Source organism: Ascidiella aspersa, chromosome 8 (assembly GCF_963924565.1).
Source record: "Ascidiella aspersa chromosome 8, kaAscAspe10.2, whole genome shotgun sequence".
Taxonomy (NCBI): domain Eukaryota; kingdom Metazoa; phylum Chordata; class Ascidiacea; order Phlebobranchia; family Ascidiidae; genus Ascidiella; species Ascidiella aspersa.
The window spans coordinates 17,672,526-17,694,443 of NC_139454.1; the positions used below are offsets into that span (position 1 = coordinate 17,672,526).

General features: G+C 33.9%; 2 protein-coding genes across 2 annotated transcripts; both read right to left on the reverse strand.

Annotated features, from left to right (window-relative positions):
• Positions 1 to 424: 424 nt before the first annotated feature.
• LOC146136619 (serine/threonine-protein kinase Chk2-like) lies at positions 425 to 2,740 on the reverse strand. Its single transcript, XM_083395105.1, has one exon. It carries the CDS (start codon positions 2,641 to 2,643, stop codon positions 835 to 837), a length of 1,809 nt encoding a protein of 602 aa, XP_083251231.1. The 5' UTR covers positions 2,644 to 2,740; the 3' UTR covers positions 425 to 834.
• A 2,337-nt stretch (positions 2,741 to 5,077) lies between these two features.
• LOC146136620 (ADP-ribosylation factor GTPase-activating protein 3-like) lies at positions 5,078 to 19,992 on the reverse strand. The gene is made up of 8 exons (XM_083395438.1): positions 19,826 to 19,992; positions 16,409 to 16,566; positions 15,660 to 15,791; positions 13,680 to 13,793; positions 9,020 to 9,259; positions 7,867 to 7,966; positions 7,595 to 7,798; positions 5,078 to 6,584 (listed from the first exon to the last, which is right to left on the reverse strand). The coding sequence occupies exons 1-8, from the start codon at positions 19,931 to 19,933 to the stop codon at positions 6,570 to 6,572; spliced, it is 1,071 nt and encodes a 356-aa protein (XP_083251564.1). The 5' UTR covers positions 19,934 to 19,992; the 3' UTR covers positions 5,078 to 6,569.
• Between the last annotated feature and the right edge of the window lie 1,926 nt (positions 19,993 to 21,918).

Sequence of the window (21,918 nt, forward strand, 5' to 3'; positions counted from 1 at the left end):
AATTCATAATCCTGTTGGTTCGACCCGCTCAAGTACTTAAATTAATCTCGGTCCTCAGTAAAAGTCTAGTTTGGCTACACCTGAACTAAATGATTATTCAGACATTACGAAAAACTACAGTATTAACAAAACAGCTCTCCTTCTCTCCTTTCCCCATGTTAACTGTTTTGTCAAAAAATCTACAAAAAAATGTAAAAAAAGTAAAATCGAGTAAAAAATCCATGAACCCCACACTCCCCACAGCTACGTACCAAAATGTTTTTTACATATATTTTGCAGTACTTTACCACGAATGTATGTGTGTGTTTCAAAACAAAAAAAAATTGCTTTGACACTTTTATTTGCATAAAGAGATTGAACACATGCAAAAACGAATGTTGAATAGAAAAAAGTAAAAAACTTATATAAGTGAAACAAACCTTGAAATGATAAACAATAACAAGGGTCAAGGAGAAACCATATGAAAGCATAAAATCAATATTAAACAAACTAATATGCACCGACACTATTTCAACATATTTGAAATATGTTTGTAGGTGATAAAATATAAAACTGAAAGAAATAAAATTAAAAAAACAAAAATTATGCGACATTATTTCAAAATGATAATTGCTAAAAGGCAGTTGATAACTTATTGCATTATTGAATGTGTGTTGGTTTACTCAATATTGATAAATATTGCCCAAGGGAGCTTCAACAAAATACAAAATTAGAAAGTAAATTACTGTAGAATGTAACATGATAGTAACTAATAAAACCCACAACAGTAATTTATAAGCAGTAAAAGTGTACACCAGAAAACTTGACTAACCTAAAAAATGAAGTATACAAAGTTTACGTTAATTTGGCTAATTTACTTTCAAGAAAGTCATCTGAATCTTGCTTATTTGTTGCAGCGGATGTAGTGGGGGGATCGATATGCCGTTTCACAGCACACTTGTTAACATAGGGAGTAGGTTCTAAGTTTTCTACCAACTCTTTTGTAGAGTTGTCTGATGAAGTCCGACTTGCCGTACCAGAGGACTCCTCATCATTGTCTGTTGAGATCTTACGAGTGTCTGTAGAATCAGTTCTAAAATTTTTTTCAATCATTTCGCTTGTCACAGGCAAACCATTTGGATACATGAGCGCAGATGCTTGTGCAAGCATTTTGGAATCAGTGAGCCAGGGATGCTTCAATGACTGTGAGGTTGTAAGTCGCTTTTTTACATTTAGTTGCAACAATTGAGAAACAAGGTCTTTGGCATCTCTTGAAATGCCACCCCACTGATTTACTGGAAAGTTGAAGTTTGCACTCATAATTTGCTCATTTACAGTTTGCTTTGTATCACTGCGGCCCTTACCAAATGGAGGATAAGCTACCAAGCAAACATAAAGGATCACACCTAAGCTCCACAAGTCCACCAGCTTGGTATAGCCTTGTTTCTCAGGAGATTGTAGGTTCTTAACAATTTCTGGGGCAAGGTAGGATGGAGTTCCAGCCAAGGTCATCATTAAACTTTGCTCTTCAACTAATCGGGACATTCCAAAGTCAGTTATTTTTATGAGACACGGTTCCAGTTTAGATGACATAAGAAGGATGTTTTCAGGCTTTAGATCCCTGTGAGTAATGCCATTTTCATGCAGGTAAGTAACAGCACACAGCATTTGATAGAAGTAAAGTTTGGCAATGTTTTCAGAGAGCCGGCCCTGGTTTGCTACTCTGTTAAACAATTCACCACCTCCAGCATATTCCAGGACAATGTACAGATCTTTTGGTGTGTCAATAACATCATGGACACTTATTATACAGGGATGTTCCAATTTTCGAAGAATTTCTGCTTCAATTTTAAGATCTTTTTGTACCACATTGAGCTCAGAGTACACAGACAGTTGGCTTTTGTGAATCGCCTTTGCAGCAAATCTTCCATCTCCAACCTTGCTCCAAGTCTCGTAAACCTCACCACAAGCACCTTTGCCTAACTGCCGATGAACAATGTACTTTTCTGTAAAATCAGTGTGAAATCTTTCATCTGTTGCATTTGTGTTGTGCACGAACACGAAGACTTCATTTGACACAACAGACATAGCAATTTTATCAGACACTTTTATTGCCCTCTTGTTATGTGATGGAATTCTTTCACCATTGATATAGGTTCCATTTACACCACCAAGATCTTCAACAAATACCTGGTCAGTTGATCCATCTTCTTTGGTTGTGCGACTAATAGCAAAGTGATTTTTACTATAGTGTTTAAAATACTTTGTATGTTTCAGTGATGGCAAATGAAGTGAATAGTCACAATGTTGACCACGGCCAAATGTGTATCTCTTTTCAGTAAGGTTAAGGTGGACAAACTCAGGTTGCAAAGCAAGTAGCACTCCCCATACAAGTTTTCCTCCTAAAGGTCCATCCTCCAAACTGTCGCCAACCTCTTGTGTTGGAACGGTATCTGCACTTGATGTTGTTCCACTAGTTGGATTGGAAGAGGTGTTGTTTCCTGACGACTTTGTTTCTGAACTTTGTGGTGTGTTTTCATTTGGTGAAGGCATTAAGTGCTTATCCAACTCTTCACTGCTGGTGTATTTTGAAGTCTTGTCACTACTTTCCTTGGAACCAGATGATGACGAAGAATCATTAAGATTAACTTTAGCATCACTCATTATGAAAAAATCACTTTAGTGAAATCACTAGTTAGTTACTTTATTTTATCAAGAATTATTTATGAAAAACTTTTATTGGCCTGCAATGTTATTTTTATGGTCTGTTGAACACATTGGGATAAAAGAATTAACGATCAGAATTTAGTTTTTAAGGCTGGCGATCAAATTGATCATCACTGCATTTGCCCCGCTAGAGTATATTTCTTTGCTGTGAATAGTCATCCTGGAAGTAGATCAAGGACAGATTCAGAGGGGGTTACCAGCCTATGCCCCTGATACTTTGGACCTGGGCGACTAAGGCGTGTGTGAAAATTTCAGATCTCTAATGTGAATATTAGATGCTATTTGGGGCATTTGAAATCGAAAGGCCATATGTCGAACTTGACTTAAGCAGTTATGAAATTTTTGATCGCACATTAAAGCAAGGCCCGATTGATATTGACTACAAGCGATGGCTCATTTTGAAGAGTATGACCTGTAGTTTATTTCGTGAAAAAATTAGCGAAAAATTAGGTGTTAACATAGCTGAATATTAATATTCATAAAAATGAATATTAATATTTTTTAGCTAAAAGTGTGATTGCTGGAAAGATGTAAGCAATATAAGGATTGTGTAGAAATTTTAACTTTGTATCGTCACAACTTTTGGAGATATTGCCCAAAACCAATCCAGCGCGCCAACTTCGCCCAGGTTTACTTTGGTACACATCAATTATATCCATATATGGAAGAATGAACCAGGAACCGAACTACAACATTTGAAGTTGTATACATAGCTATAGAATTAAATCCCACTTATAAATACATTATTGCATTACGCCTTATTTCAATATTGTGTCTTATAAAGCTAGCATGCTTCCCTTTGGTCTACGTCTGTTACAATTGTTGAGTATCTCTAAGTTTGTTAATGTCTTGGGCGCGGCTCGTCGACCCTTCATGTGAGTGGTCGTTTTTGTACGCAACATGTCAAATACTGACTTTCGGTTTGTCTTTGCATACGTATTAAAATAAGTAATTATGATTCAAAGTTCACAGTTGCTGCCTTACTTCGTTAAAATGTTAGTAAATAACAAGCCATCCAATGCACGTGCTAACGTGCTTTTTTTCTCGGGTCATGTATATAATTGATCGCCATTTTTTGTCTAAGATAAAGTGCAAGAGTTGAAAAGTAGAATTAGAATTAGCCTATAATGACTTCGGCTAGTTTAGGGGTGCACAACCTGAGGCCTTTGACAGTTATGCTAGCGTGTACAATGTGTATATGTTGGAGAAAAAAAAACTTTCTACCTACTTTGTGTAAAAGTACGCTTTATACCTGGCAAAAAGCTTTATGGCAGTGGTTCTCTTCTCCACCGGGGTGCCATTTCTAATGCCCAAGGGTGCCGAGAGATATTTGAGAATCTTCAAGAATCTGATTTTAGCTCGACTTTTGTGTGAGATTACAGTGGAATGATTCCAATTAAAACTTTCTACGTTATACAGATTGATGTGTGTTGTTCCAGTTCCGTTTATAGTGAGTACATTCTTGTGATTTACCTACGAGGGCATAGAATTTCTACAACACAAGTGACATCGTGCCGAAAACTCAGCTGAAATGCAGTCTAACCGAACAAAGCGCAAAACAAATTGCCGTTATTTGGTTTAAATTTGCTACCGGTAGGCTACCCGAAAAATAGAATTGGTATAACCACATTGCTCATCAACTATTTTTGTACACATTTAACAGCTTATTCAATATTCATACCTTCGTATACCTCACAAATAGCAATGCACAACGACAAGGGCGGATTCGGGATGTCTGTTTGATGGAAAGGCATGGAGAGAGAAGTAACTTTACGAACACGCTTTTCTCGGTCAAAATCGTGCGCGCAAATGTGTGCAAAAGAAATCAAATCAAAATATATTGAAGGAACATGGAGGCAGGCATTAAAATTAACAAAAACGTCAAAAAATTGCCTTAACTAGATTAATTCAGCGGAATTCCCAGTTTTAGTCTACGCGACTAGCTTTCAGTAGCGCGATAACCTTTAACGCTTGTATAGTATATTCTATTAAGTTAGGAAAATTTGTGACTTAAATTAGACCTTTAAATTCTCGGTACGTTATATTTATATTTAAAGGTTTGTAAAACATAGATCAATGCACAACGCCTTTGGACTAAAAGGTTCTTTTGAGAAATTTAAACCGAATTTGTTGGACTAAAAGTTTTTTTAAGGAGAAGTTTCCAGGGAAGCACCAGGTCATGCCACACCAAGCTATTTTTTTTACCAATTTTTATAATTTAAATCTAAACAAAAATTTTCAACTGCAAGCCTTCATATGACCATAGGCTAATGCCTAATTAAGACTCTCGAAAATTTCATTTTCACGTTCGAAATCCAGAAAACATGACCTTAAATATCTCCAACAGTATATTTTGTATTTGAAAACGGGTTAGGTAAACTAATATGCAATACGAGAGTTCCAATGTAGGAAATGACACCACCTTTTAAACTACGACACTAAAACGGCGATTAAAATTGAAATGATTTTGTAAATAATTGGGCGTTTACTTTTATTGCTTTACGTTGTAACTTTTATGAACGCTTTTAGCTTGCAGCTAATTAGAAACCTTTAGTTTGCTTTGTCAGTTTCTTGACCCCTAAAGAGTGATTTGTGTAGAATATTCTTAACCGCTACAAAAGTAAAGTTTTGCCGTCTTGAATGCTAGAATTTCTAATGTTTATAAGAATATAAATTATCCAAGTCATTGTAGTTTTATCAGCCATAAGTAGATTGCAAATAGGTGTTGACAAACTACTTTTCCAGTTTTAAGTCCAGTATACACCATATCAAGTGCAATCTTTGTACACACTTAATCTAATCGACTTTTATGAAGAAATAAAATTGGTAGTTTAAGAGTTCACCAACACAAAAACTTATAACGTTTTTCTAATCAGCGATACGGAACTCACATTACTGACTATTTCCGTAAACACTTAAACCGACAAAAGCATAATGTCTTATCTTACAAGCCACGGAACATCACCTTATAAGGGTAAATAGGAAAACTAGGGTCTATTTAAAACACAAATTATAAATGACGAAAGTGTGTTTCATTTCGGTGGCACACTTTGTTCAAAATTTTGCTACAACGCAGAAAAAACATGCGACATAAAGTAAACCCGTCTTATCCGTATAACATAACAAAAAGTGGCTTTAAGCGTCGGTCTAGGGTGAAAACATTTTTCACTTATATGCTAATCTAAAATAAAACAATGCGGATATATTTCAGCCACCCATGGCACCACGAACAATAAATTTAAGGCAAACTCTGTAGAAAACGTAATAAATAGCCGACACTCGATGTAACAGACATCGATTGAACGCGAAGAGTTATTGCACAATAATTTTCAAAAACTGAACAAACACAAAACAAACTGCCCCAACGAATTTTCCACAGCTGCATTACAATCCCATAAAGTTCCCCGAAAACATAAAGCTGAACTCTAACGCGGGAAAACATACTTAAAACAGCAGACAACAAACAATATAGTTAACATAATGTCAAATGATTTGTCGTTCTGTTTTAGAAACTAAAATAACAATAAAAAAGGTTAACTTTTGAAAATATACGACAAATCTGGAAGTGGTTAAATTCTAGTATGCTATTTTTCGAAAAATATCGTATGCATAGTTCAACAAACACTAGCAGGTCATAGGCCGGTTAAGCAACTTTCTACGCAACACACTAAGCAGTTCCTACGAAAACCAAAGTACTATCATAAGTGTATTCTAGATTTCCTGGAAAATATTTTAAAGGAATATCAAGGTTGTTATGTTGCTTGATGCCTGGTGAGACTCATATCTTTGATACGCAGCAAAATCGCAGGTTTCGAGAACATGAAATTATTTGCGTCGATGCTGTTGATTATATCCTCACTATTTTATCCGTACCTATCCTGTTAAAGAAAAAGTATATTTAAGTACGCTATACAGTAGATTCAAGTAGCTTTAGAATGGAATACATAAAATATAAACGGGTATTCGAACAGTGTTCAAGCCAAAAGTGATGTCTGATCTTATCTGATACATAGAGGTGGGTGGTATCGGTGCGTGTTCAATATTAGAAGAGCGCTATGGACAATGCGCCGGTTGACTTTCGGTTAGGCAGACGAACACAGTGTCTTCGACGTCGGTAAAACAATTCATCAGAAAATGGTAATTAACAAACAAAAAAAAAGATAACAACGCTTCCAAACGCTTCTGCCTAGTAACCAGAAAAACACATTTTATTTTAGACTTTAGTATCAATGTCATTTGGAATAGGTATGGACGACCGAACTTTAGACAAAATATTGGATTCGGGACATAAAATACAAATTGTGGAACACCCTTACAAGCCCAAGTAAGAAAAAGTTTATTTAGCCAAGCACTTGACTTGTTTATTAAAATGCGAAATGACAAGAGCTTGGACGGAAATTTTATGACGGCAAGTCGACATTTTTTGCGAGTGTTATTTGGGTAATCAAAACGGCGAATGGTAACCAAAATGACGGAAATTCGCCTGACTGGCGAGTGCAAATTTTAATTCAATATCTACCGAAAAGCTAATATTTGTGACCAACGGGCAAACAATAAATTATTATTACGCGTGTAGGGTGTAATAACTTGTACGTACGGTATTTGCAGGCCTTTTAAACAAAATTATATATGTTTATCTTCTTTAACATATCATTCCCTTATTTGTAGGAGTTTTTAAAGCTTTGCACTTTCACAGGCTTAGAATGGTACCTTAGTAGCAGGCAATTAAAAAACAAATGATGTTTCTAGCAATAACATAGTTTGAGCTTTGATGCTTATTGTGCATTCATTTCCACAGGTGTGACCATTATAAGCACACATCGTTAAGTGGAAAAGGCCACTTGTATCAGTTAAGCAAACACAGAGGTTGAGTTTTTTAATAACTGACCTGTATGGAGCTTGCCAATCCAGATGCCATAGACGAGAGTTTACCCGCCACACTTCGTACACCTTCTTTCACCCCATCTTTGATATCACCGACATCCGGGATGTGGGACCCGGAATTTCTTTGCGTTGAAGTCCCGTAATAATCATCGCTTGAAATTGATGTGCGACCTTGCAGGTTTTGAATTCGCTGCTGTTGCTCATATTGCTGTTCAAAAACACGAAGCAAATTACTAAAGTCACACAGTGAAACAGCCATGAACAAAATCTAGATACCTCGGCATGATTGGATCCATAGAGCATATCAGACGAAATGGCTTTTGAACCTGCAAATTTATCCATAGATACCGAGCCAATGTTCGTTTCAGCTTTCACCCTAAAAGGTATAACAAAACAAAACAAACACATCTAATAATATGTACAAAATGGCCTAATTTTTATCAAGTATTTGTCCTAATTACCCCAATGATTGTTTACTTTATTTTATTTCCAAACATTATCCAAAAAACTTTACAAGTTAGATTTTTTTCGGTTTTGTTGTGAAACAAAATAAAACCTACAAAGATAATTTAAGTTGTACTGTTACTTGCATACCATTTTGCTTCGCAAGACCTATTTGTTAAATCTAAGATATATATTTAGTTTTTCACAATCAATACTTTTTTCTTTAAGCAAGGTTAAATATAAGAGACATTAAAAATGAAATGTTTTATTTAGTAATTCAGTGGTTCTCAAACTTAAATGGGTCCCAACCTTTAAATGGGCTTTTACACTTCGCTAAAGTTTCAAATAAACGATCATTCAGTTTGATACATAAGTAATTCATTTTGCTTTAAAACTTAAGAGAAACATAAACAAATTGTGTTCCTACAAGTAAAACACATTATATGACAAATTAAAAAAAATAAATTTGACTGGCGACAAGTCTTTAAAAAGAAAAGAGGAAAAAGGAACATGAAAAATATGTTTTTTAATATAACAAACACAATACAAATTAATTTAGTGAATCATTAGGATAATGTTCAACCATAGAGAGTATAAACAATGAAATGAAAACAAAAAAACAGTAGAACCATCAGTCAACATCAACAGTTTATAATTTAATAAGTTTATCCTCCTGAAAATGTATTTAAATGACTTTTTTATAAACATAAAAAAAAAAAATAATAGCATTGTTAATATTCTGTAAAAATAAAAGATGTACAATACATGCAATTTCAAAAAAAACATTCTTTAGCAACAACATAGAAATACATTTTTTATTGCCTGTTTGCTGTAAATATTGGTTCATCTAAATTGCAACAAAACCACTTATTCCACACATTTCTACCGAAATAATTAACGGAACTGTTTGTAAGGCATACTTTTGGAATTTTTTTGATTCTAGGAAGTTTTCATTTCTATTAAGCAAATTAAACATGTTTAATACCCAGATTTTCGCTGGCGATTGTTCTTTGGTTCAGTTGTAGTTGCTTGGGCCGCTAGCATACTGGTGCCCATATGCCTGTCATTTCCTATTGGAGTTATGGTCAAAGTTTCAGGAGCTTTGTCCACACTTGAACTCTTTTTAGAAGAATAAGAAAACGAATGTTTTGAAAAGTGAGAAAAGTTATCACTGTCTTCCTCCTCATCATCGGAGTCTGTTTCGTCCCATTTATAGCGACGAGGCCTGAAAGGTAGAAGTTTATGAGTCAAGCAGCAGGAAGTGCCAATCTAAAACCTTGTGACACACAAAAAAATCAGTGGTTCTCAAGCTTTTGTTTATCATATAATATATTGACGCCCACACAGAGTTCATTCTCCAAGTGTTAATTCGTCAGTAATGATCAATAAGGGGCGTTTAATATAAAAAAAAGTCCAAAGAGCCCATATTACAAGTTGCAAGGCAATTACAAGACACATGGCAGATTCATCAGCACAACTCTTTCAGGCCATTTTAATAACAATCTGATTAAAACAAGGATTTGATATTTTGTCAAATGAATATATATTTCTCTATACTGGCATCGTCAGTTCCTATAAGTACAATAAATATACACTGCAAAGTTATAATAAAATTAATAAAAAGGTCAAAACATTTAAAAGCAGTTTAGATTAAATAAAACTTTAAAAACAAAACATCTGGTTGAGGGGTCATTCCATCTTTAATTTAAAGTTTTTCAAAATTTGTCCATCCATGTTCTTAAATTTTCTTTATATTTTAAACAATTAAAGACCTCAAAGAAAAAATAAGATTGCAACAAATTTGAGTGTTCTGTGATGAGCGGTTGCAAAGATATGACGTTGTAAAATATTTGACCACTAGGTTGAAATAGGTCGTTTTTTGGTTTCGCTTGAGTGCTTTTATCTCTCTGGAGGATTTATTTTGCAACAGAAGCCTGTAGTAAAATGCTATTCCCCCATTTATTGAGGTGCTGGTTTCAAAATGATGCTTTAAAACAATATGTGGTTATTTTTTCGGAAATTGCATTAGAAGTTTTATGACTTCCAAAGACTTTTCTGAAGCTCTCTGCAGTTTTTTTTTTTCAATTTTTATGTTGGCAAAATAATCTTTAGACAACATAGTATTTGGACTTTATAAAGTGGTTCTTGGTATTTTACAATTAGTAATTGGTTATTCATTTTCAAATTTAAGCCTCTCATAATAAAATAAAAAGTGACCAAACTTGAAAATGTATTGCTATGCTGCCTTTTGCAACCTCTTATACAACTATTATACAGACATATGTGTGCATGTTTCATTGAATGTGTAGATCTGTTGAATTTAAGCTTTTGAATTTACACAGTATGTCATGGAATATAGCAAATATCATCATATCAAGGCCAATAAAATAAAAGAGATAAATAGTGAACCTAATAAAATCCGAATACCTCTTGCTACAAGTCAGCTATTATTCAGATGGATGTTCCCAGCAATTAAAAAAATTATAAAACTTCATGAATCTATGCAGTCGCTCAGTGCGCTTTGACATCAAAGCTGAATATATCTTCTTAGCTACAAATATCTCGTAGTGATTGAGTAGGTGGCCCTGTTAAAGACTTATTCAAAAATGCTCACATTTCAATCAAATACTGTATGTTACAATGTTTTTTTATTACTGTAAGATTAGCATTGGTGGAATTAGCCAAATACCAAGACTCCAGAATAATACTTACAGCAACATGAAAGGAGTAAGCAAAAAGGTTTAACCATGGAAAAACTATTCCTGAAACAAGATCCTATCATAAGTATATCGCTTAGGCCCCTCTCAAACCAGATGACAGTACATAATTTCAGACTCCAGCTATAGTGGCACTTTTAATTTTTATGGCTTGTCTAGCTTTGACAAAGTAAATTAATGGGTTCCGTGACATGTCAATATGACTCTCTATGTTGGATAGGTATGATTTCACTGGATGAGAACGAAGTTATATAGTAATAATTTTTTAACACTTAATATCTTGAATTTAAAGAAATTATATTTAGAAATAACTGGATAGTTTACAGGATATCTAGAAAGTAATAAATCAATATATTTGACAATTTATAAATATTATTAGGCATATTGCCAGATAAAGTTGCTTAAAGGGTCTTGCTTGATGCCTTAAAGACCAGTGGTTCTCAACCTTATAAGTGTTGTGGCTACCTTTCATTAGCAATAAACACTTTGTGCTCTCTTTGTTAATGAATTCGAAAACATCTCTGGACATAACGCAAACCAAAACAAAATGGTTTAACTGGCTAAAAATTAAAATACGACATACCAGTTGCCCCCTGGGGCAGGACACGGTTGAAAAAATTTGCCTTTAATATTATGTTTTTTTATTACATGAAACAAAACCATTTATTTGAAATTTTTTTATACCTACTTTATAAATTTTCAATTAGTGAAAATTTGAAATTTATAAAAATAATAAAAAAAATGTATCCAGTTGTCATATTTATGCAAAATTAAGGCAATTCTAATCATCGAAAACTAAAATAATAGTACTCTAAAACAAATATTTATCTTGTAAATTGTAGAATATGACATCTACAATTGTACCAAAACATTTAAATCTAGATGATAATAATCCAAAAAATGTGCTGTGGTCAAATTTATGCGGCCATCTGATCCATCTCCCTGGTTTTATTAGCTTTGATACAATGGTATTTGCTATAATCAATTTTATGACATACTGTGTGAATTGAAACCTTGCAAGTAACAGGCAGTGGTATGACCTACACACTATCATCAAACATAGTTAACAAAATATCTGCGAAGTTTCATACTTTGTCTTATTACTTGTATGTATTTGTTTTTCTAGAATTTTATACAATATGTTGAATAGAAATATTTCAGACAATGTGTTATGGTTTTTCTGTACAATAGATGTATGTAAATTTGCAAAAGTCAGTGTATTAACACATTTTAAAGTTTGGTCACTTTTTATTGTATTATAAAGTGCTCAAATTTGAAACTTCAGTTTACAATTACTACCAAAAACCACTTTAGAAAGTCCAAATACCATGTTGTTTAAAGATTATTTTGCCAACATAAAAATTGAAAAATAAAACTGCAGAGAGCTTCGAAAAAGTCTTCCGAAATCATAAAACTTCAAATACAATTTTTATATAGAAGAAATAACTACATAGTGTTTTAAGCATCATTTTTGAAACCAGCACCCTAACAAATGGGGGAATAGCATTTTACTACAGGCTTCTGTTGCAAAATAAAGCCTCCAGAGAGATAAAAGCACTCAAGCATAACCAAAAAACGACCTACTTCCACCTTGTGGTCAAATATTTCAAAACGTCATATCTTTGCAACCGCTCATCACAGAACACTCAATATTGTTGCAATCTTATTTTTTCTTTGAGATCTTTGACTGTTTAAAATACATACAAAGAAAATCTAAGAACATGGGTTCCGGCCCTTTAAATTAAGCATGGAATGACCCTGAGAGGAGAAAAGTATGGCTTTTTTCAGTGCCGCGCAGACAAGGCGAACATGACAATCGATAGGAACAAAGCGAGACAGAAAGAAAAATAGATATAACATCTGTCTTTGCTTTGACCCCATGAGATGCAAATTTACTTAACAGATAACTTGTATGAATGTGGTCAGACAAATAAAATACGTTTTTGGCACTTGAAATGTCAGACAAATAACATTTTCGTTTTTGGCACTTGAAATCTATTACCAAAAAATTTTTTAGAGATTGCACACTTCCATAAAAAAAGGTGCACAAGTACCAAAAAGTTTGCGCAGGTTATATATTTTTGTTTTGCAACATTGCACTGGTCACCCTTTTGTAATGTGTATAGCATTTAGAAAACCCTATATTATGTTCACACAGTGCTAGCATGGGTTGTATTGGAAAGATGTAATAAAGATACTTTGTTCAGACTTGGAAAAAAGTTTACTATTATGTTTGACTTGTTTAGGTTATTTAAAATGTAATTTTATATTGACATTAGCTTGATAAAACTTAAGAAGTTTAAAAATAAAAAATAAAAACTATAAGTAAAAATCATTAATATGTAATTTCATTAAACTAAGTTAATTCAAAGGGAGCTAAGGTGTATATTGGGGTTTAGGGCTGAAAATATATATTTTTTTGGATCTAACCCTTTCTGAAGCGCAGTTTTATACCGATGGCAGATGTATAACAAAAGATGCACTTTCACTAATAACATTCCATAGAAAATAAAAAAAATTTGCGCCATAAAATTATATTCCATAAAAACGTTTACTCATAAAAAGTTATGTACCATCATAACCTAATAATCCCCTGCAGGTCGTTCTGAAAATGCAGTCAGATAAAAGTATTGCTTTTTGTTAAATCTGAATTACATCAGAGCTAAAAGAGTACACACGCCATTTACAAATTAGATTAAAAAGAATGAAAAAAGGAAACTACTATCACAAAGAAAAAAGTTTAAGAACCACAAACTTAAGTTGACCACAAAAAAGAATTCCTTAAACTTATTAGGTATACTGTGCATTAACAGCAGACTGCAATATATCTTTAATGTCTTTGAAATCTCAAAAAAAAAAAAACAGAAAGAGTAAAACTTTTTTCAAAAATTATAACAATGATTCTTTGTAAATCTATTTGGTATTTACTTTGATGAATATGCATCATAAAACGTTTCTCCTTTGTCGTGATATTTTCCCCTTCTTGATTTCTTTGGATTGTCTTGACTGATGGTAACCATTGACATAGAGTGTGCAACATCACTACAAACAAAATACTTTTTAAGTATGATCATATTGCAATGTACAAGATCAGGAATTTCTAAATTAGGACCGATAATACACCCGATCCGTCAGAAATCAGTGCAGTTCTACGCAAAAAGGTCTACGACAATCAGTGCATTCAAAGGATCAAAAAGTCCGACTTTTAGACTTTGAGGTCTTGGACAATGCACTAATTTGCATTAACAAATATGCTTAAGGACGGGTTAGCGTTAGGGTTTAGGTGGGTCAATTTATCTTCGCCGGGAGTTTACCTAAAGGTTCAAATCAGTGCATTGCCAGGACCTCAATGTCTAAAAGTCTAGACTTTTCTGCCATTGGATGCCCTGATTGTCGTAGACCTTTTGGGTTAGAAATGCACGGATTTAATGCACGGATTTCTAATGGATCGGGTGGATAATAAGTTTCATGAAGTTATTAAATGGTTAAAACCAGTGAAACCATGTATGAGTCAAGGATACCAAGCACGCTGTGTTGCAAGGATTTTTCTACAAAAATAAGAAAAACTCGATACTGAATTTCATACTCAATATTGATATGGTAACTGCGTTTATTCTATAGTCGTCGGTGTCCGGACCTCTCCTTTGCCTTTGTGATATTAATGATTTTTGTTCATTTTTGTCAGGGTTTTATTTATTGTCCTAAGCGGCACACTTTTTAATGTAATTAGGTCATGTGTCTTCAGCTAATGCGAAATCAAAGGCAAAACTCCATTTTTCGTCTTTAGTTTGGTCAACCGTAAACGCAAGATAGTTTTTCTCTTTCGCCTTTTGTTACTCGTTCAGGTTGGCTGATTAGCAAGCGTGTATTTGACAATTGACAATGCAAAGTCAAGCCTTCTTACTTTTTATGGTTAAAAATGTGGAGTTAGGCGTAGCTAATGTCCCTCGCTGTTCGCGCTAATTCCTGATGTTGGTATAGCAATGGCATTTTTATAACAGAAGCAGATTCTCTTGAGAGGCGATAACTGTAACTTTCAAAGTGGCTTTTTATGAATTAATTGTTACCGCAAAATTATTCTCTAAAAGCATATGCTAGGCTAGGACCACATGTTTAGTAATTGACACAACTTATTTTTCCTCAACCGCAGTTGTGATAATCGTGGCATAATAACACCCGGAAAAAACGATCTTGGTTTAGTATTGCAAGTGGCGAAAGATGTGATTGTAGTTTAACGTGGTCTACACGGAACTTAGGAAAATGCGCTACTGATAGTCTAAACATGGTTCTAACAAAATCAATCACACATATTTACCGTCTTGGTTTAGTTTTTCGCCTGAGTTTTGACGCAGGTGTTCACTTTGCAACATAAAAGTTTGCTTTTTCTGAACATTAATTGGTTGTGTCTGATTATTTTTTTATGACGTCATACCCGTCACTAGTTTATGACGTCATTTTTCAATAACGATTGATAGAAAATAGTGGAATTCGCTAAGTTAAAATTTTTTGTTAACTAATTAACTTAGTAATAGCCTTGTTTATCGCTTAAACATAGCAAGGTTGATACTTTCCTTATGCAAATGCATCATTTAAAACCGAAAGAATTTAGACCCAAAATGCTTGTCACCAAAAGGCTGTCAAGATTCTGCCAGCCTGACTAGTCCTATATATATATATATTGAATTATGTTGATAGGTGTATTTATCTTATTTAAAAGGTGGATTTCATGTGATAGTATTGACACATTATATTTCAAAAAAAATATAATAAGCTGCCTGTTGTCACTTTGTACTCTTGTTAACAGTAAACAACATAAAACCAAAAAGTATTAACAAAACCAAAAGTATGAAGATAACCGTTTTAGTTTTTATAATTTTATAATTGTTAATATGATAGTTTTAAACTAACTCTGTTCGGCCCATTCCCATTCCAAGTCTTTCAGCTTGTTGTTTTTTCTGTTCATTCATCCTGCTGAGTTTTGCATTGTCTTGCTTTTCTTTGACATTAATATCTTGGTATGCCAATCTCCGTGACTGAGTACTGTGAAGTAATTGATTATAGTGTTTACTGGTTGCCATGCTTTTAGTATTCTATGTTTATAAAAATATAATATATTTATCAATATTTTTCGAGAAATTGTCTCTATGATTTATTTGTATCCTAGTCTATTACTAATAATATTTTACCGATAAAAAGTTCTATAGCAGATGTAGTCAATTTATTTTTGATTGTTGTAGACCAAAATATTTTTTAGAGACTCTTGATCGACTGGCTTGGTAAAAAAGTCACAAGAACACTTATTAAACATTTTGAGCAGTAATTGACCAGGTGACAGATGGTGTTTGACTGGTCGGACAACGTGTTGGCTACCCCTGATCTATAGTAACAATCATAAGCTATCAACTTTAAAGCACCTAAATCTGCCAACTATATGTGTGGTACAAGTCAACAAGATATTGTTTTATTAAACCACCTAAACACACTACAGAACAATCAAAAAATCAAAAATCGAGAAAAAAAATGTGTATGTGATTTATACAAGGTACATAATAATCACAATCAAGGTAAACTTAAATTGTTAACTTAACACAGCTGTCAAGCTACAAATCCCAAGATATTCAAATATAATCATGGAAACATTTACAAATTAGAAATACCTTGTTTTGTCATTATATGCCTTGTCATCAGATTGTGCTGATGATTCAGACAGTCGATGTTGTGTTCTGTCAGCTGCCTCAGCATTCTTTTCAAGGGTTTCAAAATCGATCTTTGTAACCTTTTGAGCTCCAAGTCCCCCAAGTTTTTTAGCTCCAAGCTGAATAAAATTGTTGCACATTTTTACATTTTAAAACATATGAAGTAAAAGTGACACACTGCAAAACACAGCTTTTTTAGTAGAAGCATGTATATCAGAGGCTCATTTACATTTAAAGTTACGGGCAACATCCAACTTACAATGTAAGTATTAGATTCAAATAGCAGTCTTTTGATTGCACTAGACCAGAGGTCCGCAAATAGGGGGTTGTGACCCAAATTTGAGTCGCAGGACCATTCAGTTTGGGTCTTGAAGGCCTTGATATATTTGATTAACGGCCTATATTTGGTAAGTTTTTTCAAGTGTGTCCATTAGTACACAGAATTATATACAAGAGAGATGTCTTACTTTGAGCGCGACTAGAATTGTCAATTAAAATGTATACACTACGACCCGTAAAATGTTGTGAAAGAGACCTTTGTTCGATCCAGGTGATGGAAAAGCCGCTTGCAATCCAATTACTGAAACACACAACTGATCTGCTGAGCCGGAATCTTGGTTTACTTCCTAGTATGTGTTTTTACAAAACTCTCTTTCACAATTTTTTAGCCCATTTTCTGTAACCAAAGCGTCGTGAGCACGTTGTTCTCCTAAGTTAAAATATGCAAACTTAAATCAGATAATGAATTTTTGTCTTAATGCAATATGAAATAAGCATTTTTGTCTCAATTAATATTAAAATTCATGAACTTTAACAATATAAACAAGCTATTATTAGACGCTTTACGGTTTATGCGAATCTTTTTGTTTGGAGAAATATTTTTTTGTGTGGTCAAGCGTCATCCATCTTTTCGAATAAAAAGTTTTGCTAACTAAAACCAGATGCAGGCAATCTGGTTGCGATTGGCGCTTTGAGTTAGACTGGACAAGCCAGGGTGTTTAACGTCAATGTGTTAAGATGTCGCGTTTTGGTTTAACTTTGTTACATCGTTCTTAAAGGCCCTCCAGTAAAAATCATCCGGCCCGCAAACTCTGTTATAACGTTTACGCAAGGCTCTGCCCTATATTTTTTCCTGTTTTAACTATGCAAAAATGCACAAAATATTCGTGCCCTACGTGTATCTAATTTGACTTTAAATTATATTTGCGTTTTGACCGAGTCTTCTTAGACCAAAGGTGACGTGCGCATTACAACTAAAGGTAGAAAATTTTTTGTAGCATGAAACCCTCTAAAATCCAATTTTCTACAAATTATATAGTTCGCTGATGTAGACCTATTCTTTTATGATAATTAAAAAAGAGTATAATTATGTTGATTTTTTTATTTTGTGTGTGCGTTGATTTCTGTTGTAGTTTTAGACTCATTTTCACTGAATCAAACATTTAGGTCTGTCCCTGATTAAAAGTTATTATATTACGGTGCTTAAAGGCAACATGTTTTTATAACAAAATTGTTAGTGGAAATTTATTACGGCCCGCCGAGAACTTGCTGAGTTTGGTTTGGCCCGCGACTTGGTAAAGGTTGCCAACCTTTGTCTTAAAATGTATATTGCCCCCTGAACAATCCTTAGATCCACGCATTATAATGTTAAGCTTATAATGTTGAGTTTCCTAAAGCGATTGCGAGAAGTCGGGCATTTTTAGTTAGTCGCGTCTAGGGATGTTCAAAGTAGAATATAATTTAATGTTTTACCGCGGATTGTTGCACCTAATTGCACAAACGCGTTTGGTAAGTTGGCCTGTTGCTGCGGCGACCAATTTACAGTGCTTGCTTTAAAATAACCTGGTAGTGCAGTGTCAGCGTTTTTTCGGGCGACCAATTACCGCGTCTCGCGATAACGTTCGTCTAATAATTAAGTGTCAATCAAGCATTATTGGGCGAGCGACTAACGTGTAATGTGTGGAGTTCGCAATTTCCCTAAATGTGTTAAGTTGCAAAAGTAACATTACGTTGTAAAACGTGCTGGCCGTCCACAAAATGCGCTATAGGGTTACTTAAGGTCAACTTTAGGCCAATATTCAGCGAGGTTATGCAGTTATGCGCAGTGTAATTGTCAAGAATTTGTTAGGTCAATAGTAACTTTGTATTCTCTGCAGTACACTATTTGACTGCATAACAGATCACGTTAGTAAAAAAATAAGCCCTAAGACCAAACAACGCTTGAAAAAACAGGACCGAATTGCTTAAGACTTCTGTGTGCAGTGTTGCATTGTACTCACTATTGGCAAAAATATAAGTTTTGTCAACAACTTGGAAAGTTGACATATTACAGTTTACACAACTGCTTCAAATGACGGTTGTTAAGAATTTTAAACATATGGGAGATTTTTTTTATTATAATGTACACATGTTAGAAAATTGTTTGGGCGATTTATTGCTGTGATTGTGGGCCCTGTAGGGTAGATTAAGATCAATCCCTTCCCCAAACAAAATCGAGTTTAAATAATTTAATAAAAATATAATAGGATTCGCTATTCTGGATTCGTTATTCTAGATTCGAAACCTATTATTCTAGAATACCTTGGGATTCTACTTTGAACATCCCTAGTTGCGTCAAAAAATCATTACACACCTTGCCAGTAATTATTGTACTAAGATAAGTGGCGGACGGGGGTTAAAGGGGTTATGACAAGGAGTTAATGGGGCTGCAACCCCAGGAACACATATTGGCTGCTAAATCATATTTGTCATCCGAATGAGACATCACAAATAGTAAAACTCAAGGCTTCTTTTCAGTTGTGTTACAGAACCCTTTTGAATGAACAAAACGCCATACTAATAAATAGAAACACAATAAGTTACTGTGTTTTTTTTTAGCAAACCTATTTTAATAAAAACAACTCAAAGTATTTGGGTCGCAAGACCTCGGTAGAGCTAATTTTGGGTCGCGCCAAATAGTATTTGCGGACCCCTGCAATAGACAACCAACTCTATGAAGGAGTTGTAATAATTTTTTTGAAGATAATGGTATTTTAATTTCTATTTTATTGTAGAATTAATACAAAGCACATACATATATCCCAAAAGAGTTACAAACATAAAAAAACTTAACATTTCACTGCAAATCTGTAAGTTATAGTGTATGCACCAAATTGTTTCTTGAATCCAACTCTTTCTAAAGTCCTCAGAAGTAAATATCACATATATAGTTCATTTTTTATCAATTCCCCGAAATTTATTTTTTAACTTTATTTTTGTTCGGTTAGTCTGAGCACAGTTTTACAGATAAAAACCTCAGTTTTTGGAGTTTCTGCCAAATACTAAACTAAATTTTAAACAAACATTTAAAAAAAAATAGTAAAAATACAGCAAGTTTACCCCTTTCTTTTGTTTAGTGTTTCGTTTTGCGATAGTTGACTTTGGAAGATTTGATTGAACAGAACTTGCTGGAATTGCATGAATAGTTGAATCGTTGGACAAACTCATGATAAATAACTTGAATGTGTTAGACAGCAACAAGAAACTTTATTTATAGATTTACTAAAGCTGTTCTACACAAAAGTTCATAAAAAAATATTTAATGTTTCACCCAATGCAGAAGAATATATAATACCATAACAAGAACAATGCCATAAAAAGCCAAATACATAGTAATATCCACAAGAGAATATTTAAATCTTGTCAAAATACATCCTAAATTCATCATAATAAGGCCTAAATAACGCCTGAAACTGTAGGAAAAGGGGGACAAACGGGGGCCATTGTTCTGGCATTGGCTATTTTGGTGTCAACGTTTGGGATTAGAAATTCAGCTGGAATAAAAATTATTAGGGGAGTTAGTGATGTACTTAGGGGATGACTATTAGGTATTAGTCATATTTTGGTCTAATCCTGAACTGTATTTTGTTCCTACATTGATTTTGTTCTTATTTCGGTCTTATGGCTTAAGTCCACAAAAACATGTAATAAATTGTGTTTTCTGAACATTAACTTTCATGCCACTTGTAATGTGGTAATTAATGTGTCTGGGTTACGATATATTTTGTTCCTAAGAATTTCTTGGTAAAATTTTAAAGCCAAACTGTTTGATAAAAAAAGATATTTTGCCGTTTAGCAATATGTCATCAGTCATCACAATTTCAAAAATAAAACCAATAAAAAACAGAAAGGAAAAAATAAGACAATAATGTACAGAAGAAAAACTTGATGTTACTGATTATCTAGCACTCGTCTAAATTGTAAAACCAAATATGTCTAGAGTTGATAGAACACTTCAAACATACAGCCAATTTTTGGAAGGTGGGGCCTAAAACACCATATAAACCAGTTACGCATCTCCTAAATTAAAATTTTGTCTATTTTACCAAATGAAGGCACTCTTTTACGCGCTTCGTGAGACGGCTTTGTGGGAGTGACCAAGAATTGGAGTGATGGGCTATTCTTGTCTCTCCACGTGTGTAAGGTGTGGCTCTTTGTGGTAAACCAAGTAAGAAATGGCTTTTGGCATCTCACTGGTTGGCCACCCCTGATTTACAACAGCTAGCACATTTCAAAAGTAACATGGTTACAATAACCGCCATAAATGTTAGCAGTAATTCCACAAGCCTAAAAAGTTTGCCCTGTAAAAAAATTGTTTACTGCCACAGAATTTTAAGCTGCCTAAACATAGGACACTGGATCCCAAACTCTTTTTATTCTGAGGCTTAAATTTTAATATAAAACTGTTTATGGCTCAATTTGTGCCATTAACATTTTATTACGCCACCTAGCCAAATAAGATTGATCAACCTGGCTGGCAAATAAACATATATGAAAATTTCCAGTCTACAATTTACATCAACATAGTAAAAAAGAAACAAACAGCAGATAAAAAAAACAAGTTGTAAGACTACCATCCGACTCATTGAGGCATTAATATGTTTTTGTATATTTTGTATTCGCTATTTTTATGATAAAATGTTTTGCAGGTTTTGTCTATACTTCTCACCTCTAGTGATGGCTAGTGCACACTGATTAATACCATCTTTTCAATGCTTTAACTCAAAGTATTTGTCTGTCCTTGATTTTAATTGTATTTAAGAAGGAGACAAAGGAAGGGTTCAAACGGCGTCTTTTAAGAATAATGTTTTATAAAACCCTTGAGAAAACATGAAACTGTAGTTTTAACATATTTGTTGATAGTTCCAGGGTAAGCATATCTTTATTTCAGATGAATAGATTTTCTGAAAGAAATACTCGCACAAAGCGCTAACATTGTGTTGTTTTAAAAAGTTTAAAAATAGCTAAAAATATAGAAAGAATCTCATGCCTATAGTTGCAAATAAGGTGGACTCCTGATTAGGGATGCTCAAAGTAGAATATCGAATCCTTGGATTCGAATCCAGATGGGATTCGAATCCAATTCTGCCATTTATTTCGGGTAATTGGAACCGATATAATTTAATGTTTTGCCGCGGATTGTTGCGCCTAAT